The following is a 27745-nucleotide window of genomic DNA, read 5'->3' on the forward strand; positions in this document are numbered from 1 at the left end:
TGCTGGTCTGGCCTGGACTTGCCAGGCTGGCTGGAGACCCTGTTTAGTGTCCAGGTGCCGTCCTGGGGCCCAGCGTCTGAGGTGGAGGTGAAGCTTAGGGGTTGGGGGACTATGATTCTCAGAATTTCAAGGTATGTTTTTTTTTCCAGGAGCCCCCCACCCCATTGAAGTGCAGGGGCTCAGCCTGGACACCACACCCCTCTGGTATGCACCCCCTCCCCCCCCCACACACACTCTCGCACTCCCACACCCACGCAGCTCACCTCTCTGGCGGTGCTCAGCCTGTCAGGCAGGTTGGCTGCAGGTCTCTGGGCCTGAGAGGGGCGGCCAAGACGGGGTGGGCCCGAAGCTCGGCCCCTGGCCTCCTAGCCTCTGCTGCCCCTTCCTCACAGTGGCGGGCAGCCTGGGTCCCTGAGAGATGATTGCTCCCGAGCAGTGGCCTCTCCCCAGACCCAGGAACTCCTCCCAGCCCCACCCCCACGCCACCCAGTCGGCCCTACCTGCCCGGGTACAGCTGGCACAGACCACACCCTCCACCTTCCCCCCTGCCCGGATTCTGGGACCCATGTCTGTCCACGTGCCACCCCTGCCTCCTGCCGTCCCAGCGGGTGTGAGCCCGGACCAATCTCCCTGTCCAGTGGATTTCAGACGTGGGACCACACGTGGGCTGGGGTCCCAATGCCCCTTCACGAGTGACGCAGCCACTGCCTCCCCTTCTTTGGCCCCCTCACCCCTGAAAAGTCCCATTCGGGAGCCTGAGGGTGTTGGGACATGGATCACCACCAAGCTCTGCCCCTGCCCAAGCATGCCTGCTACCCAGGTGATTGGAACGTGAGATGCACGCACGAGCTCCCGTGGGCCTGGAAGGTTGAGTCTCCCACCCAGGTGGGGCAGGACGAGCCCCCGTTTGATGGGGGAAGCTGAGTCAGGAGCTGCAAGCCCCTGGCTAATGGGTGGGGGGCAGGGCTGGAGCTGCGGTTTGTTCCCCCTTCCTGGGCTAAACCTTGGGCGGGGATCATTGTGCATGGCCCTGGACCTCCATCTTCCCTCCTGCGAAGTGGCCTCCACGGCGCTTCCCCTCCTGGGTGGTCGGGGTGAGGTCAGACGGACAGAGCAGGTGCGTGTCCCAAGTCCTGCCTGTGAGTTCCATGGAATCCTGCTTAGGAACAGCACTGCTGGCTTCCCTTTCCTTGGAGACCCCTCCCTCCCTCCCCCGCCTTTCCTTCCAGATCCAGTGCCCCCTCCCGTCCTGTGTCCTAAATTGAGCCCAGCCAGGGGCAGCTGACCTCTGCCCTCCTCAGCCTGGCACCCACCTTGCCAGTGAGCAACTCCCAGCCCAGCTTCGCGTCTTCAGGTGCCGGGGCTCGCGGCTTCGTGCAGCCTACTTCGGGGTGTTCTGGGGCCCACGAGAGCAGAGTCTTCATCAAAACATCCCCAGGTGTGTGCTTCTTTCATGCTTTTTTTTTTTGGAGACAGGGTCTCACTGTGTCACCCAGGCTGGAGTACAGTGGCGTGATCTGGGTTCACTGCAACCTGCCTCCCTGGCTCAGACCATCCTCCCGCCTCGGCCTCCCAAAGTGTTGGGATTACAGGCGTGAGCCTCGCGCCCAGCCTTATTTCTGAAGACGACTCTGAATCCCCAGAGCTCCGGTGCCTTTGGTCTTCTCACAGTTGTTTTGGAATTCATGAATCCTCTCTCTCTGCCCGAGACACCCCTCACCACACACAAGACGGGGTTTGTTGTTTTTCTCGCTGCGATGCCAAACTATAAAACCAGCGTGGCAGGGCGCCTCCATCTGCACATCATTCCAGCGTCTCTGGTTCATTCCCACCGGTCAGGCCCTCATTCCAGTCTTCCAGTCACTTACCGGGGCTCCTGTTCCAATTCCATTCCCAGGCGCTCAACAAGATAGCCGAGGCCAGCTCACTCCGCTGGTCCCCACGTGCCACTGTCTCCCTCCGCAGGTCATTTGTCATCATCCGTCCACGTGGGCCCAGGGCTCTGTCAACCCCCTGGAGAAGCCGCTTGAAACGACAGCCAAGAACAGGGCTCCCACTGGCTCTTCTTGACCTCCAAGGCCCCCAGATCCACTTAGAAAAAGGGGGTGGTGGGGAGGCTTGGGGAGATTCCCTCGCAGCTGAGCAGAAAACAGTGCTGGACGTCGCACTGTGTGGGCGCAAGGGCATTGCTTTAAAGAGTGAACACTGTCCACTCTCTCGGCCGCAGCGGCTGCCACAGGCCCCGTGTTCATCACTCACAGTGAGCCGTGAGTTTCTGGGAGCTGCGATTCCAGCTGGATCTCTGGGTAAAAACCACAGGCAGCTCGTCCTCCTAAAGGAGCAGCAATCCCCAAAGCAGATGGCCCTGCCTGCAACCACGGCCGGTTCCACAGAGCTCCTCGCTGGAGCTCGGGCTGCTCCTGAGTGATGAGGCTGGGAGCGGGCCCAGAAAGCAGAGGGCCAGGGCCCTTCCACAGCTGCTGCCATCTGATTTACAGCAGAGGAGCTAGCCAGATGGCGGAGGTGCTTAGCCTTCGTCTGTGTTGTTACCGGCTGCCGGGCGGCTGTGAAGGAGGACCTCAGGAGGGCACTGGGGGGGCCAGTCTCAATTATATGCCCGTTTCAGCACTGCCTTCAAGGCGGGTGGCTGCGGGACCCTGCACATGACATGCGGCAGAGCTGCGTGGACACCCCAGGAGCCTCCAGGCGACCTGCCCGCACCTCCTGAGCCTTAGCTTCTCCACAACCTACCTTTATTTTTTTATGAATTTCATTTTTTTCTTTATACGCTTTTTTAGATATAGAGATGGGGTTTCCCCATGTTGCCGAGGCTGGTCTCGAACTCCTGGGCTCAAGCAATCTGCCTGCCCCAGACTTCCAAAGTGCTGAGATTACAGGCACATGCCTCCATGCCTGGCTAACTTTTTGTACTTTTAGTAGAGACGGGGTTTCACCATGTTGGCCAGGCTGGTCTCAAACTCCTGGCCTCAGGTGATCTGCCTGCCTCAGCCTCCCAAAGTGCTGGGATTACAGGTGTGAGCCACTGCATCCGGCCTCCATGGCTTACCTTTGAAGGGCAGTCATGAGGGCCCAATTAGACAGGACAGGCCTCCCAGGCCTGGCTCTCAGGAGCCAATGCTCTCCCGAAAACAGTCCCGCACCAAAACAGCGCCACACCAGACCAGCAGGCATGGAGGCAAAGCCGACCTTGGCCTTGACAAGAACCATTGCCCCGGTGCAGTTGTGGCGTGAAAGAAAAGGAAGCCATGGCCGGGCACAGTGGCTCACGTCTGTAATCTTAGCACTTTGGGAGGCTGAGACAGGCGGATCACCTGAGGTCAGGAGTTCGAGACCAACCTGAACAACACGATGAAACCCCATCTCTACTAAAAATAGGAAAATTAGCCAGGCATGGTGGCGGGCGCCTGTAATCCCAGCTACTCAGGAGGCTGAGGCAGAAGAATCACTTGAACCTGGGAGGCAGAGGTTGTAGTGAGCTGAGATCACGTCACGGCACTCCAGCCTGGGCGACAGAGCAAGACTCCGTCTCAAAAAAAAGGAAGGCATGAAGGAGAACCATGGGGGCCCCTGACTGGGGGATGGGGGTTCCAGGGCACCCTGCAGGGTGATTCCAGCTTCCCCATTCTCTGGGGTGTGGCCTGCTTCCGTGTAGGGAAAATGCGGGGAGCCACTCACGGGGTGAAGATTGAATGGGCGGCCCCGGTGGGAAGGGCAATCCCACGACCAGTGAGCAGGTCTACCATTACTGCTAAGGGACAGGTCAGGAAGCACAAGCCGCAGACCCGCATCCGGACTCACACTGGAGCCCCGTCCATGCCGTGTCCCCGCTGGTTAAATGAGCGAAGCTGTGGCTCTTCAACAAAGTTGTCTGGTTTTTATTGGTGGAGATAGGCATGTATTTAGACAGGCATGTATGTATTTAGATGGGATCTTGCTCTGTTGCCCAGGCTGGGCTCAAACTCCCAGGCTCAAGCGATCCTCCCCGTCTCAGCCTCCCGAGTAGCTGGGATTCCCGGCATGAGCCACCACACCCAGCAAAAACATCTGACTTTTAGACAAGCCTGAGTAATTATGGGCTAATACTGAATGGCGAGGCTTCTGCCTGGGCACCTGCTCTAAGATATTAACCTGTTGATGTCACACCCTGGCCCCCGGTTCAAGGCTGAGCCCTCGGCGAGCTGCCCCCAACAGATCCCCTTCCTCTGGCGGTGATCCTGAGCTGCCCCCGACAGATCCCCTTCCTCTGGCAGTGATCCTGAGCCGCCCCCGACAGGTCCCCTTCCTCTGGTGGTGATCCTGAGCTGCCCCCGACAGATCCCCTTCCTCTGGCAGTGATCCTGAGCTGCCCCCGACAGATCCCCTTCCTCTGGCAGTGATCCTGAGCTGCCCCCGACAGGTCCCCTTCCTCTGGTGGTGATCCTGAGCCGCCCCCGACAGGTCCCCTTCCTCTGGCGGTGATCCTGAGCCGCCCCCGACAGATCCCCTGAGCCGCCCCCGACAGGTCCCCTTCCTCTGGCGGTGATCCTGAGCCGCCCCCGACAGATCCCCTTCCTCTGGCAGTGATCCTGAGCCGCCCCCGACAGGTCCCCTTCCTCTGGCGGTGATCCTGAGCTGCCCCCGACAGGTCCCCTTCCTCTGGCGGTGATCCTGAGCCGCCCCCGACAGGTCCCCTTCCTCTGGCGGTGATCCTGAGCCGCCCCCGACAGGTCCCCTTCCTCTGGCGGTGATCCTGAGCCGCCCCCGACAGATCCCCTTCCTCTGGTGGTGATCCTGAGCCGCCCCCTGACAGATCCCCTTCCTCTGGCGGTGATCCTGAGTCCCCGCAGCCGTCCCGACAGATCCCCTTCCTCTGGCGGTGGCCGAGTCCCCACAGCCGTCCTGACACACGTGCTACCTGCTGGGGCCTCGCTCCTGTGCAGACAGTCCTCCCCTTTTCCTCCCATCGACTCCTTCGTGGCCCTTACAATTGTGGGCTCAGGTCCCCCAAGAGGCAGACACCAAATGGGGCTCAACATAGGATTTCATGAGGGGCTGAAGACCCCGATGCCAGCCTGCCTGAGGGAGGTTGGGTGGAAGCCCTGGGCCGGGAGTCCTATCTGCCGGGGATGGGTTTGCCTCAGTATCCCCTGGTGGCCCCCCCAAACGCAGACACTGGTGGGGGCAGCAGGCCCCTGCAAGGTGCCCTCAAGCATCAATGCTTCCTCCAGGAAGTCTGGCAGGATCCCCACGTGGGACTCCTCTGCTCTCTTCTCATGCTAAGATTGGCTGACAGCTGACTGGGCTGTGAACCCACAGGGGCAGGGACCATGGCTGTGGGTGACCCAGCAGGCATCATGGCACTGGGTGCTCAGCAGGTCCTCAATCTGCTGAAGGAGTGAGCCCTTGAAGAGTCAGTTTCCTTCTGTCCCATCTTTAGCAAACTCACCTTCCAAACTCCTTTGAAATCGGACCAGCATCTGAAACGGCCCCTCCCATCACCTGTCCTCGAGGGTTTCTAATAGCGAGAAAATTGGCCAGGTGTGGTGGCTCACACCTGGAATCCCAGCACTTTGGGAAGCTGAGGTGGGAGGATCACTTGAGTCCAGGAGTTCAAGACCTGCCTGGGCAATATAGCGAGACTCCCATCTCTACTAAAAATACAAAAACTAGGCGCTCCAGGCATGAGGCAAGCACCTGTAGTTCCAGCTACTTGGGTGGCTTAGCTGAGCATGGGAGGATCGCTTGAACCTGGGAGGTCAAGGCTGCAGTGAGCTGAGATTGCACCACTGCGCTCCAGCCTGGGCGACAGAGTGAGACCCTATCTCAAAAAAAAAGAAAGAAAGAAAAAGAAAATTGCAGGACTTCAGAAGCCATTAGAAATGAGTAGGGGTTAGGCTGGGTGCGGTGGCTTACACCTGTAATCCCAGCACTTTGGGAGGCTGAGGAGGGTGGATCATTTGAGGTCAGGAGTTCCAGACCAGCCTGAACAATATGGTGAAACCCCATTTCTACTAAAAAATACAAAAAATTAGCCAAACGTGGTGGTGCACGCCTGCAGTCCCAGCCACTCGGGAGGCTGAGACTCATTTGAACCCGAGAGGCAAAGGTTGCAGTGAGCTGAGAGTGTACCACTGCGCTCCAGCCTGGGCAACAGAACGAGACTCTGCCTTAAAAAAAAAAAAAAAAAAAAAAGAAACAAGCAGGGGTTCAGAATGGGGTAATAGGCGTGACAATTTAAAAAAAAAAGAAGAAGAAAAAGGAAAGAAGTAAGCAGGACGTGTGCCTGTGATCCTAGCACTTTTGGAGGCTGAGGTGGCAGGATCACTTGAGGCCAGGAGTTCTGAGACCAGCCTGGGCAACACAGAGACCAGTCTCCATTAAAAAAAAAAAAAGGGGGAATATTCTTTTCTAATTTCACACACACCCTATGCCCGTTTGTTTACAGGTACCTAAGGCAGTAAACCCCCAACTCCCTGGAAGGGCCTGCTGGGCACTCACTCCGCTCCAGAGCCTCGCCTGGTTTCTGCTTCGGGATCCCGTCACCCAACCCAGCTCTCCAGTTGCCACTGTTTCTCGCGAGACTGTCAGAGTGAAGGGGTCCAAAGCTCTGAATTCCAGCCTCAGAAATTCCAACCGGGCATGATCAGCGAAGCTTCCCTCGCAGCGGCTGGAGGGACAGCCAGGCAGGGCCCAGGCTGCCACTTGTCAGGGCCGTAAATGCCACCCTGAGGCCAATGCCTGCCAACACTGCTCCCCGAAAGACTAAGTCCTGCGGCCTCAGCACAGAAGGACCCCCGCCTAACCCACACAGAGGTCACGTTCAGCCACACCCCAGCTGCCTACCAGTGAACGCTGGCGACCCACCCCACAGTGCCCTGCCCTGCCGTGCTCCTGCCTCCTGACCTCTGCACACGCTGCTCCCTTGACAGAAGCGTCCCCCCTCCCTTGCTATTCAGGATTCAGAGGCCAGCGTCTGTCCCCAGCTGCAGCACAGTAACGGGCAAACACAGTAAGATAGTAAGAGGTGTCCGCTGATGGCCACCAGCTTCCCAGCAGGCTCAGAGAAGTTACTGGAGGAGGAGCTGGGTGACAGCGTGCACAGGCCCAAGCCTGGGATCCACCCAGTCCCTGGGAACTACGTCCCTCTGTGTTTCTGCCCAACAAGCTTCCCTTCCACATGAAGCCCATGAAACTGAACTCATGCTGTGCGGCTGCAATGTCTCGCTACTGTTAAGGAGGACGGTGAAGTATTTTGGGATACACATTCGCTTTTAATAAAAAAGAAATTTCCTCCTACAATTGATCCTGCACATGGTGGGGGGCCATGAGCCACGCCTGCTGACTCATTCCTCCAACTCTCAAACACAAGCAACGATTCAGGTCCTGGTGAGAGCCATTCACGACTCCTCTGGGACCCGTTCCACCCTCCCCGCCATGCACAGATGATCTTAGTAACCAGAGTAAGAGTCTGCCTGAGACACGAATATTTTTTCCTGGCTCCAAGGGCTAGTGCCAAAATTCCTCCCTCCACCGGGGAGGGAGGCGAGACTTGAGTCCCTGAGTGGGTGTCTGGGTGTTCACGTGTCCTGCTGAGCAGCGCGAGGCGGCTGCCTCCAGGTCACCACACCTGGCACACCCGGATCACCTCCCTCAGCGCCTTCAGCCCTTCTATGCTTTTGTCCTTCACGGCCACGGCAAGGAGCACTGCTCTGTTTCCAGCTTCTTGAGACACAAACGCTACCAGGTTCTTTGCAAAGACATGGATGAGAGGCTGGTGAAAGGAAGGAGAAGAAACCATTTTAACTGCAAGAAATCTGTTTTTTTCTTCAATGCTTTCATGAAGTATCCCTTAGGAACCCAGGCAGGCTTCCCACACCACCATTAACCACCACATAAGTCCATGCAAGCGTGACTCAGAGTTCTGGCAGCACTCAGAACACTCCAGTCACGGGCACACTGCTAAAGACGCGTCACTCCATTCATTTTCCCAGCGCCTTCCGCAGCCCCGCCTCTTCTGGCTGTCTCTCATCTAAAAGAACCCAGGAAAGAGAAGCCTGCAGAGGCGAGTGCTGTCGAATCTCACGTGTGATCTCCGCAGAGCACAGCACAGCCAGCCGCCTGCTCACGTAATGTACCATGGCAGGGGAGGCGGCTCGAATGACAAAACTGCTACTTCTGCTTGTCTGCTGGATAAAATGCCTGCGGGCTGGACAAATATCCACTGAGGGCAAGCAGGGCGCCTTGAGACCCACAAATGCCCGGAAAATGCTATCGCTGTAGGGGGATTTGTCCGCCAGCTGCCCCATGTCCTTACTGACAAACCACAGCCACTGATATTGACAAATCACAGCCACTGAAGAGGTTTATGCTCCTCCCTGGGGGTCCCTTCCTGACCACCTTATTATTATTATTATTATTATTAGAGACAGAGCCTTGCTCTCTCACCCAGGCTGGAGTGCAGTGGCACAATCATGGCTCACTGCAGCTTCAACCACCAGGGCTCAAGCGATCCTCCCACCTCAGCCTCCCAAGTAGCTGGGACTACATGCACACACCACTAGGCCCAGCTAATTTTTTCTTTTCTTTTCTTTTCTTTTAGACCAAGTCTCTATCTGTTACCCAGGCTGGAGTGCTGTGGCGCGATCTTAGCTCACTGCAACCTCGGCCTCTCGGGTTCAAGCGATTCTTGTGCCTCAGCCTCCTGAGTAGCTGAGATTACAGGCATGTGCCACCACACCCAGCTAGTTTTTATATTTTTAGTAGAAATGCGGTTTCACCATGTTGGCCAGGCTGGTCTGGAACTCCTGACCTTAAGTGATCTGCCCACCTCTGACTCCCAAAGTGCTGGGATTACAGGTGTGAGCCACTGCACCCAGCCTCTCTCTCTATATATATATTTTTTGTAGGCACTTGTTTTTTTGTAGTGACTTGTGTGTGTGTTGTTGTGTTGCCCAGGCTGGTTTCAAACTCCTGGCCTCAAGCGATCTGCCCGCCTAGGCCTCTGAAAGTGCTAGGGTTACAGGCGTGAGCCACGGTTCCCAGCCAATCCACTTTACCTCATCCTGCCCCAGAAGGACTTTTGTGGTGAGCACAGGCTTGCTGACGTCACTGGCTAGGCTGCTGGGCTCCAGGGAGACCAGGGTGCCCATCTTCCCGAACTGGGTTACCACCACCAGGATGTGACTGCTGAAGGCCGTGCACACCACCTGGGTGGGGACCCCGCACACCACCTCCGTCTTCTGTTTCGATATCACCAACGGCGTGTCTTCCATGGCGGGGCTCTTCAGTGGCAGCTTTAATTTAGGTTAAAAAGAAAGGGGAAAAAAAGGAGTCAATCAAACAGTACAGCCTTGGGGCTCCCAAAAAAGTAGCACCGGGCATTGAAACGGAAACGCAAGGAGACCCATTCAAAAGAAGGGGCCAGGCGTGGTGGCTCATGCCTGTCATCCCAGCACTTTGGGAGGCCGAGACAGGACGATCGCTTGAGGCCAGGAGTTCGAGACCAGCCTGGCCAACATAGCGAGACCCCCATCTCTACCAAAAAAAAAAAAAATTAAAAATCAGCCGGGCGCGCCTGTGGTCCCAGTTACTCAGGAGGCTGAGGCGGGAGGACCGCTTCAGCCCGGGAGGTCGAAGCTGCGGTGAGCCGTGATCACACCACTGCACTCCAGCCCGGGCGGCAGAGCGAGACCCCGTCCTTAAAAAAATAAAACACAAGTAGGAGCGGGGCCGCCCGTAGAGACCGCGCCTGGGTTAGGGGATCGACTTGCACGTTCACACTGCCAGGCCGGGCAGTGGCTTCCCGCCCCTCGGTCTTGCCGCCGCCCCGGCCCTGCAGCCGCGGGCCCGGGACCCCTACGACACGCGATGCCAAAGCCGGCCGGCTACGGGGGACACAGCCGCCCGGGGAAGCCCGCGGGTACTCGCGCTCACCAAGCCGGCGCCGCGCCCGGAAGTGGCTCTGCGTGCGCCCCGCGGGCCCGCCCCGTCCGCAGGTTCCGTCCACCTTCCGGAAGTCAGGGCCACAGCGCTTCTGGTCCCCGAGACGTGGGGCTCCCGGGCTTCTGAGCGGCTCGGGTTCCGCGCTGCCGGTAGGGCTTCGGGGCTCCTTAGAGCCGGACCCTGTTTTTTTAGGAAAGGGCGCTGCGACCACCCCCGTCCCGGGCCTCAGCCCCTCTGCTGCAGACCCTCGGGATCGTCGCTGGTAGGAGCTCTGTCCCCCGTGTCTGTGTCCAGGACCCCCGAAGCGCCGCGCCTAGGAACCCCCTAGCGCTGGGAGCCCGGCCCTGCTCGACCACGGGCTTTGGGCTGGAGGCATCATCGTCGCCACAGCGAACGCTTATTTGGCACCGAGTGTGCGCCAGGCATCGTTCTAAGCGCTTTATACCCATAACTGTTTTCATCTCAGCCACCTGGTTCAGTAGAAGCCTTTCATCCGCGTTTTACAGACGTGTGCAGGTGCAGAGAGCTCAGCCAGGCTCAGGCGGCTGGCGGGCTGGGGTGGGCTCCGAACCCCGTCCCTTGGGCGCTCCGTGACACGAAGCCCCGGCCAAGGCCAAGACGGGGGCCAGCCCCACCCTGAAGCGGCATGAGTTCTGGTTCCTCCCAGGGACCCCCTCACTCCCTACTGCTCACCCGCAGTTTCTCCAAGCTGGAAGGTTTTTTGTTTTGTTTTGTTTGAGACGGAGTCTTGCTGTGTCACCCAGGCTGGAGTGCAGTGGTGCGATCTCGGCTCACTGCATCCTCCGCCTCCTGGGTTCAAGCATATCTCCTGCCTCAGCCTTCTGTGTAGCTGGGATTACAGGCGTGCGCCACCAGGCCCGGCTAACTTTTTTTATTTTTATTTTTAGTAGAGATGGGGTTGTAACCATGTCGGTCAGGCTGGTCTTGAACTCGTGACCTCAGGTGATCCGCCTTCCTCGGCTTCCCAAAGTGCTGGGATTACAGGCGTGAGCCGCCGCGCCCCGCTGCTGGAAGTTTTATTGGCAGGGTCGGACATCTTTAGCAGAGGCTGAAAGTGATTGGAGCGTCCAGAGCCTTCCTCGGGGTGGGGGGTTTAACACCCCTTCAGAACCCCACCCTCAGAGGCTGTACTGTCGTTTCCTGACAACCATGTGAAGGCCGTATTTTCTGTCTATATTACCGGAAAGGGGTCCCGATCCAGACCCCAAGAGAGAATTGAGGGCGAGTCCACAAAGTGAAAGCAAGTTTACTAGAAAAGTAAAGGAATTGAGGCAGGAAAATAGGGTCTGGAGGCAAGAAACACTTCAGCTATGACAGGAAATACCCTCTCCATAGGGTGTACACTGAGTAAATGATTTTGTAACTTTACTTCATCCTCTTTATTTTACATAGGGCGTACACCAAGTAACCAGTAGAAACCCCTAGAGGGTATTTAAACCCCCACAAGTTCTGTAATGGGGCCCTGAGCCCCTGTGCTTCGGCCGCCCCCACGCCATGGAGTGTACTTTCATTTTCAAAAAATCTCTACTTTTGTTGCTTCATTCTTTTCTTGCTTTGTGCATTTTTTTTTTTTTTTTTTTTTTTGAGACGGAGTCTCACTCTGTGGTCCAGGCTGGAGTGCAGTGGCATGATCTTGGCTCACTGCAACCTCTGTCTCCCGTGTTCAAGCAATTCTCCTGCCTCAGCCTCCTGAGTAGCTGAGATTACAGACGTGCGTCACCATGCCCGGCTAACTTTTGTATTTTTAGTAGAGATGGGGTTTCGCCATGTTGGCCAGGCTGGTCTTGAACTCCTGATCTCAGGTGATCTGCCCACCTCAGCCTCCCAAAGTGCTGGGATTATAGGTGTGAGCCACTGTGCCCGGTGGCTTTGTGCATTTTGTCCAATTCTTTGTTCAAGATGCCAAGAACCTGGACACCCTCCACCAGTAACAGAATAAAGAATGGCTACTCCATAGGCAGAACAGCATGGGCTGCTGGTTGCCCATTTTTGTGGTTATTTCTTGATGATATGCTAAACAAGGGGTGGATTATTCGTGCCTCACCTTTTTAAACCCTTTAGGGTAACATCGTGGCGTTGCTATGGCATTTGTAAACTGTCACGGTGGGAGTGTAGCAGTCGGGACGACCAGAGGTCACGCTCATCGCCATGTTGGTTTTGGTCAGCTTCTTTACTGCAAACTGTTTTAACAGTAAGGTCTTTATGACCTGTAGCTTGTGCCGACCTCTTATCTCATCCTGTAACGCAGAATGCCTTAACTGTCTGGGAATGCAGCCCAGCAGATCTCAGCCTCATTTTACCCAGCCCCTATTCAAGATGGAGTTGCTCTGGTTCAAACACCTCTGACATTTACACCACTGAAGCCCCAAGGAAGATCTTGACTCCCTCTTCTCACCATTTGATGACTTCATATCCAATCCAAGTCAAGTCAAATGAAGCATGCTCCTTCCAATGATGATTTCTGGAGGCCTAAAATAAAAAGCATGCATACAGAAAATGATCAAAATAGACATAAATCAAGGGGAAATTCATTTTTGAGCATTCTTGCAGCCAGTACACAAAAGGAGAGATGATGAGTTTCATGGTTCTAATACTCAAAAAACAGGAAGCATATCAACTTCTCAGGAAAGTCTAAGTTTCTGTCAGCTCTAAATTTAAACACACATCCACCCACACATACCCCACAAGCAAATTGCCAGTGGATTGCTTTGCCATCTGAAATCTTCAAAAGGTTCACTCGCTTTTATTCACCTGTTTGTGTATTTTCCCTCTCTGTAGGCAAATAGATAGAAGAAATCTGATCCTGTCCTCTCAAAGAAAACCCTCTGAAGTAAACTTATCACCTTTAAAAAAGGGATGTTGAAGAACAAGATGGATTTTTGTTATTGTTGTTGTCATTTTTTGAGACGGAGTCTCACTCTTGTTGCCCAGGCTGGAATGCAGTGGTGCGATCTCAGCTCACTGCAACCTCCGCCTCCCAGGCTTAAGCGATTCGCCTGCCTCAGCCTCACGAGTAGCTAGGATTATAGGTACCTGCCACCACGCCCGGCTAATTTTTGTATTTTTAGTAGAGACCAGGTTTCGCTATGTTGGCCAGGCTGGTCTCGATCTCGTGACCTCAGGTGATCTGCCCGCCTCGGCCTCCCAAAGTGCTGGGATTACAGACGTGAGCCACCGCACCCAGCCTGGATGTTGTTTTGATGACACTGTTCAGCACATATGTGAGGGATCGCTTGGTTGGTTTGGGTCTAGAGCTAAGATAAAGACAATAGGAAAGAAATGAGAGGTGGAAGGTTGTCCTAGGCTCAGGTGGTCCAGGGACTTTCTGGCAGCCTGAATGGATGCCTGGGCGGAATGTATATATCTAGAAGAATGGAAGAGGACCTCATTGCATGCCATTGACTGTTCTCCAGTACTCAAGGGTAAAGGAAGTGGAAAGAAAGACTCACTCAGTGCATTCACATAAAATGGGAATCTAATAGTAATGGTGCCAATCGTGGGGCAAAGAGTTTGAGGAGTTATTTTGAAAAATGAAAAAAAAGCAAAGTATCTTAAATTTGTCTTATATTCAGTACATTGTCGGTGATAAATGCCATGGTGTGTCCATTTGTAGAACCAACAAAGAGTCAAGTGCCGATTTGGTAGGATTGTAATTTTTCTGACAAATTGTATGATCGCTACACACGTTATCCTTCCCATTGTGTGATTTTCCCAGCTCCAGGATGAAGAGGATTGGATTTACAAAAATGAGTAAGGGCACCTTCAATTTCCCCATGAGTCTCTCTCTCTTTTTTTTTTTTTTTTTTAGACAGAATTTCACTGTGTCACTAGGCTGGAGTGCAGTGGTGAGATCTCGGCTCATTGCAACCTCCACCCCCCAGGTTCAAGCAATTCTCCTGCCTCAGCCTCCCGAGTAGCTGGGATTACAGGCGCCCATCACCATGCCCGGCTAATTTTTGCATTTTTAGTAGAGACGAGGTTTCACCATGTTGGCCAGGATGGTCTTGATCTCTTGACCTCGCGATCTGCCTGCCTTGGCCTTCCAAAGTGCTGGGATTACAGGCGTGAGCCACCGCGCCTGGCCGTGTCTCTCTTCATCATTTGATAGTCACACCCTTTCTTGTTGAAGGGCCATCCAGCCATCAGCCATGGGCATGGCCTCACTCTCAGCCACCTGACTGTGTGGCTTTGCCAGGGCCTCCCACGCTGACCCACGGCTTTGGTCTCCATCTGAGCATCCCTGGCATCCCATTTGTGGGCTTCCTGAAACCGTTTTTAGTTTGTTTGTTTTTTTGTTTTGAGATGGAGTTTTGCTCTTGTTGCCCAAGCTGGAGTGTAATAGCTCAATCTCAGCTCACTACAACCTCCGCCTCCCAGGTTCAAACGATTCTCCTGCCTCAGCCTCCCAAGTAGCTGGGATTACAGGCATGTGCCACCACGCCCGGCTAATTTTGTATTTTTAGTAGAGGTGGAGTCTCTCTATGTTGGCTGGGCTGGTCACGAACTCCTGACCTCGGGTGATCCGCCCACCTCGGCCTCCCAAAGTGTTGGGATTACAGGCGTGAGCCACCGCGCCTGGCCTAGATTCCTGAAACCTTACGCCTCTTAGAAGGTAGATGGTTTGGCTTTGCAGCTGATCTGCTTTGTACTTCCACAGCCTCACGACACGCTCTCCCATCCTCTCAACAGGAAAGATTCTGGAGCTCGGCCGAGAGGGATGTGTGAGTGGAGACCAGTGAAGTAACAGTTTTTGTGTTACGATGATTTCTGTTTTCCTCTGCTGCCCTGTAATGACAGGAACTCGGATAGTCTGGTCTTCAGACCAGGAGGACTCCCAGGTATGGCAAATCTTAGATTAGGTAAAATTTTAGGCATGAGAATCAACCTCCTTGGCTGTTAATTTTGAGCAACTCGCCTCAGTTTCTTAGCTTAAAAATGAAGATGAAAAATGAGGGTGCCTGTCTCTTGGGATTTAGAGGGGCAGCCCACGCGCAGCAGCAATTCACTGGAACATCATACGTTCATTATTTTATCTCTTTTTTTGAGATGGAGTTTCGCTCTTGTTGCCCAGGCTGGAGTGCAGTGGCGCTATTTGCAGCTCACCGCAACCTCCACTTCCTGGGTTCAAGCGATTCTCCTGCCTCAGACTCCCGAGTAGCTGGGATTACAGGCATGTGCCACCACACCTGGCTAATTTTGTATTTTTCGTAGAGACGGGGTTTCTCCATGTTGGTCAGGCTGGTCTGGAACTCCCAACCTCAGGTGATCCACCCACCTCAGCCTCCCAAAGTGTTGGGATTACAGGCGTGAGTCACTGCACCTGGCCTATTTTATCTATTAATTTATTTATTTTGGAGACAGGGTCTCACTCTGTTACCCAGGCTGGAGTGCAGTGGCATGATCATGGCTCACTGCAGCTTCAGCCTCCCAGGCTCAAGCAATCCCCCTGCCTCAGTAGCTGAGACTATAGGCACACACCACCATGCCCAGCTAATTTTTGTGTTTTTAGTAGATATGACGTTTTGCCATATTACCCAGACTCAGAATATCAAAAATGTAGCTGTTACATTTATGATTAACCAGCTGTTCTCCCAATCCTTAGATAAACAGACCTTGCTGCTCTAGACCTGATGAGGACCAGCTTGAGTGCAAATGGACCATATGGCTGGGACGTCCTGGGCCTGGCAGGGCTCTTTACAAGCTGCTGGAGTGGTGACTATCAGGCCCTGCACAGGGCCCCCAGGGGCTGCCTGAATGGCCTTTTTTTTTTTTTTTTTTTGGGACAGAGTCTTGCTCTGTTGCCCAGACTGGAGTGCAGTGATGAGATCTCAGCTCACTGCAACCTCCACCCTCCTGGGTTCAAGCAATTCCCCTGCCTCAGCCTTCTGAGTAGCTGAGACTACAGGCTTGCGCCACCATGCCCAGCTAATTTTTTTATTTTTATTTTTAGTAGAGATGGGGTTTCACCATGTTGGCTAGGATGATCTTGATCTCCTGACCTCGTGATCCACCCCCTTCGGCCTCCCAAAGTACTGGGATTACAGGTGTGAGCCACTACGCCTGGCTTTTTTTTTTTTTTTTTGAGACAGAGTCTTGCTCTGTCGCCCAAGCAAGCTGGAGTGCAGTGATGTGATCTCAGCTCACAGCAACCTCCATCTTCCCAGGTTCAAGCAATTCTCCTGCCTCAGCCTTCTGAGTAGCTAGGATTACAGGCGTGTATTACCATGCCCAGCTAATTTTTGTATTTTTAGTAGAGACGGAGTTTCACCATGTTGGCCAGGATGGTCTTGATCTCCTGACCTCGTCATCTGCCCACCTCGACCTCCCAAAGTGCTGGGATTTCAGGCGCGAGCCACCATGTCTGGCCGTGGCCATCTTGTCAACGCAATATCCCCTCAAAGTTTTTCTGTGGTGCACTCGTGGGTGGAATCATCTTACTACAGAAATGATCATTATTCTCACTTCTCTCAGCCAGCCTTTTGAGAGGAGCTGGTTAGCAGACAGTTGGAGAAGACATTTGTGATACAGGCCAGTGACACAGACATTAGACATAGATATTTTATTCTATTTAGGCTATGGAGGTTTTGGAATGAATGAGGGAAGGGTAGGAGACAGAAACCCGTGTCCAGTTGTCTTCTGCTCCTGCAGGGGGACTGATGGGCTCATCCAAGTGGAAGGAGCCTGGGCTGAAAGGATTTCTCTTTCTGGCTTTTTTTTTTTTTTTTTTGAGATGGGGTCTTGCTCTGTCGCCCAGGCTGAAGTGCAGTGGCATGATCTGGGCTCACTGCAACCTCCGCCTCCCAGGTTCAAGTGATTCTCCTGCCTCAGCGTCCCGAGTAGCTGGGATTACAGGTGTGAGCCACCACACCCGGCTTATTTTTGTATTTTTAGTAGAGACGGGGTTTCACTATGTTGGCCAGGCTGGTCTCAAACTCCTGACCTCAAGTGATCCGCCTGCCTCAGCCTCCCACAGTGCTGGGATTACAGGCGTGAGGCACCGCGCCTGGCCTCTTTACTCTGTAATTGTGCTGGCCTCATGCTCAGATGGGCTGTCCGTGGGTTATGGTGAAATTGTCTCTCCTGGCCTAGTTACCTCTCCATAGCTTCTCTTGCTCAATAATTCCAGAAGTCCCAGGATTGACTCTCCTTAGACCAGTCTGGGTCACATGCTGGTCCTTGAACCAATCACTATTCAAAAACTAAATTAATGTAGAGCTGGGCGCAGTGTCTCATGCCTGTAATCCCAGCGCTTTGGGAGGCCAAGGCAAGAGAATCGCCTGAACCCAGGAGTTTGGGATCAGCCTGGGCATCACAGGGAGTTCTCATCTCTACAAAAAATTTAGAAATTAGGCATGGCGGTGTGTGTCTGTGGCCCCAGCTACTTGGGAGGCTGAGGTGGGAGGATCGCTTGAGGCCAGGAGGTCAAGTCTGCGGTGAGCCGAGACCGTGCCACTGTACTCCAGCCTGGGAGACAGAGAGAGACCGTGTCTCAAAAAAAAAATAAAATAAAAGACAATAAACGAATGAATGTAAAAGCAACTTCCCATGCTTTTGGGAGTTAAAAAAAATACTTCAATTACATAATATAATGGGGGTTTCTAAATATTCGAATATTTTTCCCTCCCCCATCTCCTAGAAACCATGATTCTAATTCTTTTTTTTTTGAGATGGAGGCTAGCTCTGTCGCCCAGGCTGGAGTGCAGTGGTGCAATCTTGGCTCACTGCAAGCTCTGCCTCCCGGGTTCAAGTGGTTCTCCTGCCTCAGCCTCCTGAGCCACCATGCCTGGCTAATTTTTGTATTTTTGTAGAGACGGGGTTTCACCATGGTGGCCAGGCTGGTCTTGAACTCCTCACGTCAGGTGATCCATCCTCCTTGGCCTCCCAAGTGCTGGGATGACAGGCGTGGGCCACCGTGCGCGGCCACGATTCCACTTCTTGACCCTGCGGATTTGTCTGTTCTGGAAATTGTCTGTAAATGGAACATCCACTGCGTGGCCATTTGTGTCTGGCTCTCTTCACTGAGCGCAACGGCGAGGTTTGTTCCTGCTGTGGCCTGTGTCGAGTGCTTTATTCCTTTTGGAGAAACCGATTCCTGCTTGCTGAATAGTTGGGAGGAGTCGATGACATCCCCTTTCCAGCAGGGCCCAGTGCAGGACATGCATGTTAGAGGTGCTCAGTGAAGCTTCCTTCCCTTCATGGGTCACGGGGACCCACTGGTCGTAACAGATGAATAGACACCCACTGTGGTCAATGGTTCTGAGCTCTCTGCACTCCCAGGCTTTTGCAAGAAGCAGAAAGACTAGACATAGCAATGAAGCCAACCTACACTTCCCGAATTCCCCTTGACGGGCCTGGCAAATGTCAAAACAGCCTCTTTGCCACAGTTCTGGCTCCCGAGATGGGCTGTGATGGTGTAGAGGTTGGACACTGCCAGGCGTGGTGGTTCACACTTAATCCCAGAGCTTTGGGAGGCCGAGGTGAGAGGATCACTTGAGGCCAGGAGTTAGAGACCAGCCTGGGCAACACAGCAAGACCCCGTCTCTACCAAACATAAAAATAAAATCAGTGAGCATGGTAGTGGGCATCTGTGGTCCCAGCTACTCAGGAGGCTGAGGTGGGAGGATCTCTTGAGCCCAGGAGGTCAAGGCTGCAGTGAGCCGTGATCACACCATTGCACTCCAGCCTGAGTGATACAGATAGACTCTATCTCAAACAAACAAACAAACAAATAAAAACAAAGAACCTGGATATTGACTTGGAGAAGCAGACACACAATGTCCCTGCAGAGGAGGTGAGGTCAGGGCCAGGAGGGATGACTGTGGGCAGGCTTCACTGCTGGGCTATAGATCTTTTTCTTTTTCTTTTCTTTTCTTTTCTTTTTTTTTTTTTTTCTGAGATAGAGTTTCACTCTTGTTGCCCAGGCTGGAGTGCAATGGCGCAATCTCGGCTTACCACAACCTCCGCCTCCCAGGTTCAAGCGATTCTCCTACCTTAGCCTCCTGAGTAGCTGGGATTACAGGCACCCGCCACCACTCCTGGCTAATTTTTGTATTTTTATTAGAGACGATGTTTCGCCATGTTGGCCAGGCTGGTCTCAAACTCCTGACCTCAGGTGATCTGCCCGCCTCGGCCTCTGAAAGTGCTGGGATTACAGGCATGAGCCACCATGCCCGGCCTTTTTCTTTTTCTTTTTTTTTTTTGAGACAGGGTCTTGCTCTGTCACCCAGGCTGGAGTGCAGTGACACAATCATAGCTCACTGCAGCCTCAACCTCCCAGGCTCAAGCAACCCTCCCACCTCAGCCCCCTGGGTAGCAGCAACTACAGGTGCATGCCACCACATCCATCTCATTTAAAAAATATTTTTTGTAGAGATAAGGTCTCACTATGTCACCCAGGCTGCCCTCAAACTCCTGGGCTCAAGCAATCCCCCCACCTCAGCCTCCCAAATTGCTGAGATTACAGGCATGGGCCATTGTGGCCAGCCAAGATCTTCCTCCACGCTGGCAGACCTGCAGCCGAGGCCTGGGAGACTGCGTGCCCCAGGGACTCCGGCTTTTCCATCGGCCTCATCACTGCCTTCGCTGTGCCCCCAGCTGGGTATGACAATCTTGTGGTCTTGCTGTGTGCCTGTAGAGTTGCTGTTGGCAGCAACCTGCAAGCTACGGTTGCAAAGACACTTGAATAAATAGCAGCACAGAAATGTAAATGATTCCAGTGAGAGCATTCCACGAGGCAGAGATGACCTTTAGTACCCAGGTATCTGGAAAGACATAATGAACCCTTATTTTTTTTTCTAAACTTTGATAGTCCAAGTGGAGGGTGGGGGGAGGCATGATTTAAGAAGCATCTGCTGCTACAGTTTTTGGAGAAAAAAAAGATTCAATCTGCAATTGAAAATTACATATATTTTATCACAAGACCAAAACCCAGGGTCGTCTATGTAAAATTCAAATTTTTCCCAAAGGAAATTAAAGAATCCTATTAAAAAACAAATCCAGTTTATAAGGATCCAGGGAGAGACTCATCTAGAAAGGAAATAAAAGCTCTCTTCGGGGAGTATTTAAAGATAGCTTGGAGCCAGGCGCGGTGACTCTTACCTGTCATCCCAGCACTTTGGGAAGCCGAGCTGGGAGGATCACTTGAGCCCAGGAGTTTGAGACCAGTCTGGGCAACATAGGGAGACCCCCATCTCTACAAAAATGTTTAAAAATTAGCTGAGTGTGGTGGCATACACGTATAGTTCCAGCTACTCAGGAGGCTGAGGCAGGAGGATTGCTTGAACCCGGGAGGTCAAGGCTGCAGTGAGCTATGATGGTGCCACTGCACTCCAGCCTGGGCAACAGGTGACACCCTGTCTCCAAAAAAAAATTAAAACAGAGACCAGTGGCGTTTCTTGCTGGTTATAGTCTCAGCTCCGCCAGGGCTGTGAGTGCTGTGTGGCCCAGGGATGCCTTGAGCTTTGGAGTTTTGTTCTTTTTTGCTTTTTTTTGTTTTTTGAGACGGAGTCTCGCTCTGTTGCCAGGCTGGAGTGCAGTGGTGCGATCTTGGCTCACTGCAACCTCCGCCTCCTGGGTTCAAGAGATTCTCCTGCCTCAGCCTCCTGAGTAGGTGGGATTACAGGTGCCCTCCACTGCGCCCGGCTAATTTTTGTATTTTTAGTAGAGACGGGGTTTCGCCTTGTTGGCCAGGATGGTCTCGACCTCCTGACCTCAGGTGATCCATCTGCTTCGGCCTCCCAAAGGGCTGGGATGACAGGCATGAGCCACGGAGCCCAGCTGAGCTTCGGAGTTTTGTGAACTGAAGTATTTCGTTTAACACCACACAGTAAACACAAAGTAAACCCACTGTTGCTGGGCCGCCTTCCATTGTGGCGCAGAATTGAGAGTCAAGCACGTCGCTTTGTTTTCCGCCAAACTTAGCCAAGCTCCGGTCTTACAATCTTTTTGTTCCTAGCATGAGGCTTTCTGTCTTTGTTGCAAATATTGAAATCTGCCACGTCACCTCTTGCACTATTTGTTTAGTTCTTGAAGAAATGAAACCTTAATCCACATACAATTTCTAAAAGCCTTTATTTCAATATTTTAAGAAGTTATTTCCCTTGGCAAAGAAGCCGCCCCGTTGCCCGGTGTGGAGCTCAATGACAAAGTTCATCAGCCTGAGTGGAAGCTCATTCATTATTGCTGCGTTTTTGCTCTTCCAGGAGAGAATGGAGAGCCAGCATGCTGTGTGTCACGGTCCCTGGATGAACGTTTGTGGAACTGGATTGAATTAAACAAGACGTGCAAAGCAAGTGGTTCACGAGGTAGTGTGGGGATGTAGGGCTGGGGACTGACCCGGGAAGCAGGACACGGCCCAAGCCCTGCCTCGGCCTCACCTCTAACTGGCTGATGACCTTGGATGATTCCCTTCCCATCCTGGGCCTCTGTTTTCTCATCTGTAAAATGGGCAGATTGGCAATGTGGCCACCAGGTCTGTACTTCTGTGATTGCTGTGTTTCCTGGGGGGTTCCTGTCTGCTCTTAAGACTCTTGAACTGGAGTGGGGATGGGGGACCAAGGAGGAAGGGGTGGCCCGGTGGTCCTGTTTGTGGAAGGTAGAGACAGACCTGGAGTTGATTTTGTATAAGGAGAGAGGGAGTGTGGTGGGGTGGGAAGGTGGGAAGGGCCACACTGCCCGAAGGTCCTGTCTGTGTCTGTGGGTGAGTCTAGAGGCCTGACTGCATGGCGGGCCGGAACAGGCAGACTGGACACAGCACAAGCACTTTCTGAACACCGGAACTTTCCGAGGCCTTCCATGGCAGGTGGGGAGAGCCCTGTCCCAGAGGAACAGAGCCCTGGGCCTGTGGAGCTTTGCATCAGAGATTTCTGCATTTGGGAGGCTGCACTCAGACCGTGAAAGGCTTTTGTAAACCCAAACGGCTGTCATTCTGTAAGTGAAGGTACAACTGATAGCCACAGGGGATACTGCTAAATGCAACTCTGACAGCTAACAAAAAACAGAACGCAAATTCAAACTAAAGATAAGGCTGGGCGTGGTGGCCCATGCCTGCAGACCTAGCTACTTGGGAGGCTGAGTTGGGAGGATCACTTGAAGCCAGGAGTTTGAGGCCACCCTGGGCAACATAGCAAGACCCTGTCTCTACAAAAAATAAATAAATCAGCTGGGCGTGGTGAGATGCACCTGTAATCCCAGCTACTTGGGAGGCTGAGGTAAGAGGATTGCTTAAGCCCAGGGGTCTGAGGCTGCAGCGAGCTATGATCATGCCACTGCACTCCAGCCTGGGTGACAGGAAAGTAAAGGAATAAAAGGGTGGCTACTCTGCAGGCAGAGCTTCCCTGGGTGCTGCTGACTGGGTATTGTTAGGGTTATTTCTTGATCATATGCTATACAAAGGGCTGGATTATTCATGCGTTTTCTGGGAAAGAGGTGAGGAATTCCAAGAACTGAGGCTTCCTCCCCTTTTTAGACCATGTAGGGTAACTTTCGGTTGTTGCCATGGCGTTTGTAGACTCATGGCACTGGTGGAAGTGTCTTTTCACATGTTAATGGATTATAATTAGCATGTAATGAGCAGTGAGGACGACCAGAGGTCGCTTTCCTCGCCATCTTGGATTTGGTGGGTTTCGGCCGGCTTCTCTACCACACTCTGTTTTATCAGCGGGGTCTTTGTGACCTGTGTCTTCTGAAACCAGTCCTGCTACCTCCTATCTCAGAGTCATGCGGTGTGTAGCCTTTCCTGATTGGCTTCTCCCACTGAGGATACTGATTCAGCCATGTTGTTGCCCACATCAGTAATTAATCTCTCTTTTTTTTTTTTTTTTTTTTTTTTTTTTTGCTGCATAGTGTAGTCTATTGTCTGGATGCACCACCGTTTCTTTATCCATTCTCCTATTGAAGACATTTGGGTTATATCCAGCTTGGTCCACTATGAATAAAGCCACCATTGACCTTCATGTACAGGTGTTTGTGAGAACATGAATGTTCACTTCTCTTGGGAAATACTTGGGAATGGGATTGCTAAGTAGCATGGCAGATACGTGCTTAATTGTAGAAGCTTCCAAGCTGCTCTCCAAAGTGTGTGCACCACTGTACCTTCCCTCTAGCAGTGCAGGCACGTCTCAGTTGCTCTGTATTCTTGCCAAACAGGCATCTGTCCATCCATCCACCCATCCATCCATCCGCTCATCCATCCATCCGCTCATCCATCCATCCATCCGTCCATTCATCCATCCACTCACCCATGCATTCAGTCATCTATCCATCCATTCAACCATCTATCCATCCACCCACCCATCCATCTGCTCATCCATCCATCCATCCATCCATCCACCTGTCCATTCATCCATCCACTCACCCATGCATTCACTCATCTATCCATCCATTCACCCATCTATCCATCCACCCACCCATCCATCCACTCATCCATCCATCCATCCATCCATCCATCCACCCGTCCATTCATCCATCCATCCACTCACCCATCCAACCGCTCATCCATTCATGTATTCACTCATCCACTCATTCATCCATCCACTCATCCATTCATGTATTCACTCATCCACTCATTCATCCATTTACTCACCCATGTATTCACTCATCCATCCATCCACCCACCCATCCATCCACTCATCCATCCATCCATCCGTAAGAGAAATGTTTGCTTGGTCATTCACTCGATGAGCATTTTCTGCTGGAAGCTGGTCCAAGGCCCCCACTACCACCCCCATGAAGATATAAGACAGACAATAAACAAATGCCTGCAGGTCAAGGCAGAGCCAGGAAAAGCAGAAATGACCCCACTGCCAACAAGTGGAACAGGAAGTAATTTCAAAGAGATTTGAAAGGAAGGAGAAAATGCTGCCCTACGAAGACAGCTGTAAAAAAGAATGAGATGGGCACATAAGCAAAGACCTCCTGGAAATACAGGACCTCCTGCTTGGTGGAGAAGGCCAGCAGTGATGCCGTGTCACCAAGGTCGACTGGGGTGGTGGGGCAGAATTAGGTGGGACTTCCAGCTTTCAACGTCCACACGTATTCTATTTGAAGTTTTTATAGTTGACATTTTTGTTTTTTGTTTTGTTTTCCACAGGGTCTTGCTCTGTCGCCAAGTCTGGAGTGCAGTGGCAAGATCTCTGCTCACTGCAGCCTTGAACTCTCAGGCTCAAGAAATCTTCCCGCCTCAGCCTCCCAAAGTGCTGGGATTACAGGTGTGAGCCACTGCGCCCGGCTATAGCTAACATTTTATTTTTACAACCAAAAAAGAAATAAAAAGGGAAAATAAGGAAAAATACTTGCAGTAGTTGTAGCCAGGGAGGTTAGCGTTGGACAGACACACCCGTGATCCCCAGGTGCACCCCGGGAGGGGATTTGAGCGGGGTCCTGGCGGGAATGAGGGCGGGAAGCAGGAGCGACTGGACTGTCTCCAGCCACTGGGAAGCGGCGTCGGGAGGGCATGTGTTTCCAGTGAACGCCTCTGGGGGGCAGCAGAGGCCACAGAACGCTCCTGTGCAGCGCTGGGGCTGGGCTGGGGCTGAGTCCAGGGTTGGAGAGGGGGCTGGGCTGGGGCTGGGTCCGGGGTTGGGGAGGGGGCTGGGCTGGGGCTGGGTCCGGGGTTGGGGAGGGGGCTGGGCTGGGGCTGGGTCCGGGGTTGGGGAGGGGGCTGGGCTGGGGCTGGGTCCGGGGTTGGGGAGGGGGCTGGGCTGGGGCTGGGTCCGGGGTTGGGGAGGGGGCTGGGCTGGGGCTGGGTCCGGGGGTTGGGGAGGGGCTGGGCTGGGGCTGGGTCCCGGGTTGGGGAGGGGCTGGGCTGGGGCTGGGGCTGGGTCCGGGGTTGGGGAGGGTCGGAGGTGTCTTATTCTCCTCACTCCCTGCTTGGGGGAGGGAGGTCCTCCTCCTCCTCTCAGAAATTATGCATCTTCCTAGGAGGCCAGGAGCCAGATCATCCCTCTGTCTCTCTCTGTCTCTTTCTCTCTGTCTCTGTCCCTCTCAGTCTGTCTCTTTTTCTGTCTCAGTCTGTTTCTCTTTGTCTGACAGTCTGTCTGTCTGTTTCTGTCTGTCTGGGTCTTTCTCTTCTCGTTCTCTGCCTTCCTCTCTGTCTGTCTGTTTGCCACTCTCTGACTCTTTCCTCTCTCTCGGTCTCTTTTTCTTTCTCTCTCTGTCCATCTGCCTGTCTGTCTGTCTCCATGTGTCTATTTGTCTGTCTGTCTCTGCATCTCTGTCTGTGTCTGTCTCTGTCTCTCTTTCTCTTGGTCTGTCTGTCTGTCTCTGTCTCTCTCATTTCTGTCTCTCTTGGTCTGTCTCTTTCTCGTTCTCAGCCTGTCTGTCTGTCTGTCTCTGCATCTCTGTGTCTGTCTCTGTCTCTTTCTCCATCTGTCTGTCTGCCTGTCTCCTTCTGTCTCCCATGGGCTGTCTGTCTCTGTCTCTCTGTCTGTCTCTGTCTCTCTGGTTTCTGTCTCTCTTGGCCTGTCTCTTTCTCTGCCAGCCTGCCTGTCTGTGTGTGTCTGTCTGTCTCCTTCTCTCACAGTCTGTCTCTATTGGTTTCTCTGTCTGTCTGTCTACCTGTTTCTTTCTGTCTCCCTTGGTCTGTCTCTGTCTCTGTCTCCTTCTCTCTCTCTCTCTCTCTGTCTCCTTTTCTCTCTCTCTGTCTTTCTCTTATCTGGGTCCCTCTCTCCCCATCCAGTCACCTAATGACAAAGCACTTTGTCTTTGGAAGGTGTTGGCATCTGTAATTGACGTCACAGGCACCTGCTGAGCCTGACCCCGTGCTGGCTCTGCAGAGGTAGCCAGGACACAGGCCCAGCCCACAGTCCTCTGGGGAGACGGGCCAGGCGCACGCAGGTAGAGGATTATAAATCAGACAAGGACGTGACTGTTCAGAATCTGGCCCGGGGAGTCAGAAGCTGGAATAGACTGTCAAGGCCATAACAGAAGTGCAGGGCATGTGTGTGCTGGTGCCGGGTCCTCTGCAGTTGCTGTTATTGGGCCTCAGTCTCAGCTTTGACCTTCCTGGTAGCCCTAGAGAAAAGGGAAACAAGACCGGGCAGCCAGGTTCCTGACTCACTGTCCTGGGCAAGGAGCCTACCGGCTGCTCCGCGAAAGCAACGCGTTCTGAGCTGCTCACAGCCCTGCGGCTCTGTCCGGGGCTTTCTGAGGGTCTCTCTGGTGTCAGGGCAGTGCATGGGCACTCTCTGTCCAGCACATGTGTGGCACGCTCACGCTTTTCCCCTGGGACATAGCTCCAACGGACAGGGCGTTAGGATAGGGGGTGGCCCAGGGACCCCGCCTCCCCCAGGGCCAGGTCTGGGGGCTCCTGGCTGGGATGGTGTTTTATTTTCTTCTATTTTTAACTTAAAAAATGACGATATAAGCACTGGGTATGGTGGCTCACACCTGGAATCTCAACACTTTGGGAAGTCAAGGGGGGCAGATTGCTTGAGCCTAGGAGATCAATACCAGCCTGGGCAACATTGCAAGACCCTGTCTCTACAAAAAATTTAAAAATTAGCCTGGTGTGGTGGCGTGCTCCTGTGGTCCCAGCTACTAGGGAGGCCGAGGCATGAGAATCGCTTGGGCCCAGGAGGTCGAGGCTGCAGTGAGCTATGATTGCACCGCTGCACCCCAGCCTGGGTGACAGAGCCAGACAGACTGTGTCTCTTAAAAAAAAAAAAAAAAAAAAAAGGTTTACTTTGCATACAGTAAAATGCACCCCTTTCGTGTTTTGTTCTATGAGTTTTGACAAATGCAGACCATCTTATAGCCATGACCATGATTGAGACCAGCCTGGCCAACATGGTGAAACCTCATCTCTACTAAAAATACAAAAATTAGCTGGGCGTAGTGGCGGGCACCTGTAATCCCAGCTACTCGGGAGGCTGAGTCATGAGAATCGCTTGAACCTGGGAGGCGGAGGTTGCAGTGAGCCAAGATTGCACCACTGCACTCCAGCCTGGGTGACAGAGTGAGACTGTCGCAAAACAAAAACAAACAAACAAAAACCCCAAACCAACGACGTCCTCCCCCAATCCCCTCACCATCTTTTGCCGTCAGCCCTCTGCCCGCTGAAGCCCTGACCGGCTCCCTGCCTTGTCTCCAGAATGTCGCCCATGTGAGATTGTACATCAAGTGCCAGCTTGACTTTGATGGGGGTGAGCTGTACATGTGTGTTACCAGCACATATGGGTAAGTGTGTGCGGATGTGAGCATGGAAACCTGTGCATACATGGAGGCTTGTGTGTTTGTGGAGGGGCTGTGGGACCTGAGGACTCACCGCTGTGTGGCTGGGGCCAGCTCTGTCTCTCCTTCTCTGGTCCCTCCGGCCCCTCTGTGCCCACGTGGTCACTGCATTCACCTACCCATACAGCTTCAGCCCCACCCGCGGTCTCCCTGCTCCTGCCTTTGTTCCCGAGGGCAGCCCATGGACCCCATGCCCAACCCATTGTCCATCTGCCTGACTGTCTCTCCTGGTCCATGAGCCGAACACTTTTTATCTTCTTTTTTTTTTTTTTTTTTTAAAGACAGAGCCTCACTCTGTCGCCCAGGGTGTGGTGCAGTGGCGCGATCTCGGCTCACTGCAACCTCCACCTCCCGGGTTCAAACGATTCTTCTGCCTCACCCTCCCAAGTAGCGGGGATTACAGGCATACACCACCATGCCTGGCTAATTTTTGTATTTTTAGTGGAGACAGGGTTTTGCCATGTTGGTCAGGCTGGTCTCAAACTTGTGACCTCAAGTAATCCGCCCGCCTTGGCCTCTCAAAGTGCTGGGATTATAGGCGTGAGCCACCACG

The 27745-nt window shown here is 53.3% G+C and overlaps 1 protein-coding gene and 1 long non-coding RNA gene across 4 annotated transcripts; one reads left to right on the plus strand and one right to left on the minus strand.

Annotated features, from left to right (window-relative positions):
- Nucleotides 1–7250: 7250 nt before the first annotated feature.
- On the minus strand, nt 7251–10014 carry PSMG3 (proteasome assembly chaperone 3). Of its 3 annotated transcripts, none has more exons than XM_002817636.5 (3): nt 9934–10014; nt 9057–9293; nt 7251–7771 (listed from the first exon to the last, which is right to left on the minus strand). In XM_002817636.5, exons 2-3 carry the CDS (start codon nt 9270–9272, stop codon nt 7619–7621), a joined length of 369 nt encoding a protein of 122 aa, XP_002817682.1. In that variant the 5' UTR covers nt 9273–9293; nt 9934–10014; the 3' UTR covers nt 7251–7618. The 3 variants fall into 3 exon arrangements, with proteins under 3 accessions (XP_002817682.1, XP_063581933.1, XP_063581932.1); XM_063725863.1 differs by lacking the exon at nt 9934–10014 and adding an exon at nt 9771–9926; XM_063725862.1 differs by having other exon boundaries at nt 9057–9957.
- Nucleotides 10015–11536: 1522 nt separating this feature from the next.
- On the plus strand, nt 11537–27731 carry LOC112128536 (uncharacterized). The gene is made up of 6 exons (XR_008518468.2): nt 11537–13713; nt 14653–14801; nt 21165–21266; nt 22807–22923; nt 24053–24170; nt 27007–27731. It is a non-coding gene; the product is annotated as an uncharacterized LOC112128536 (long non-coding RNA).
- Nucleotides 27732–27745: the final 14 nt, after the last annotated feature.

The sequence above is a fragment of the Pongo abelii genome, chromosome 6 (assembly GCF_028885655.2).
Source record: "Pongo abelii isolate AG06213 chromosome 6, NHGRI_mPonAbe1-v2.0_pri, whole genome shotgun sequence".
Taxonomy (NCBI): Eukaryota; Metazoa; Chordata; class Mammalia; order Primates; family Hominidae; genus Pongo; species Pongo abelii.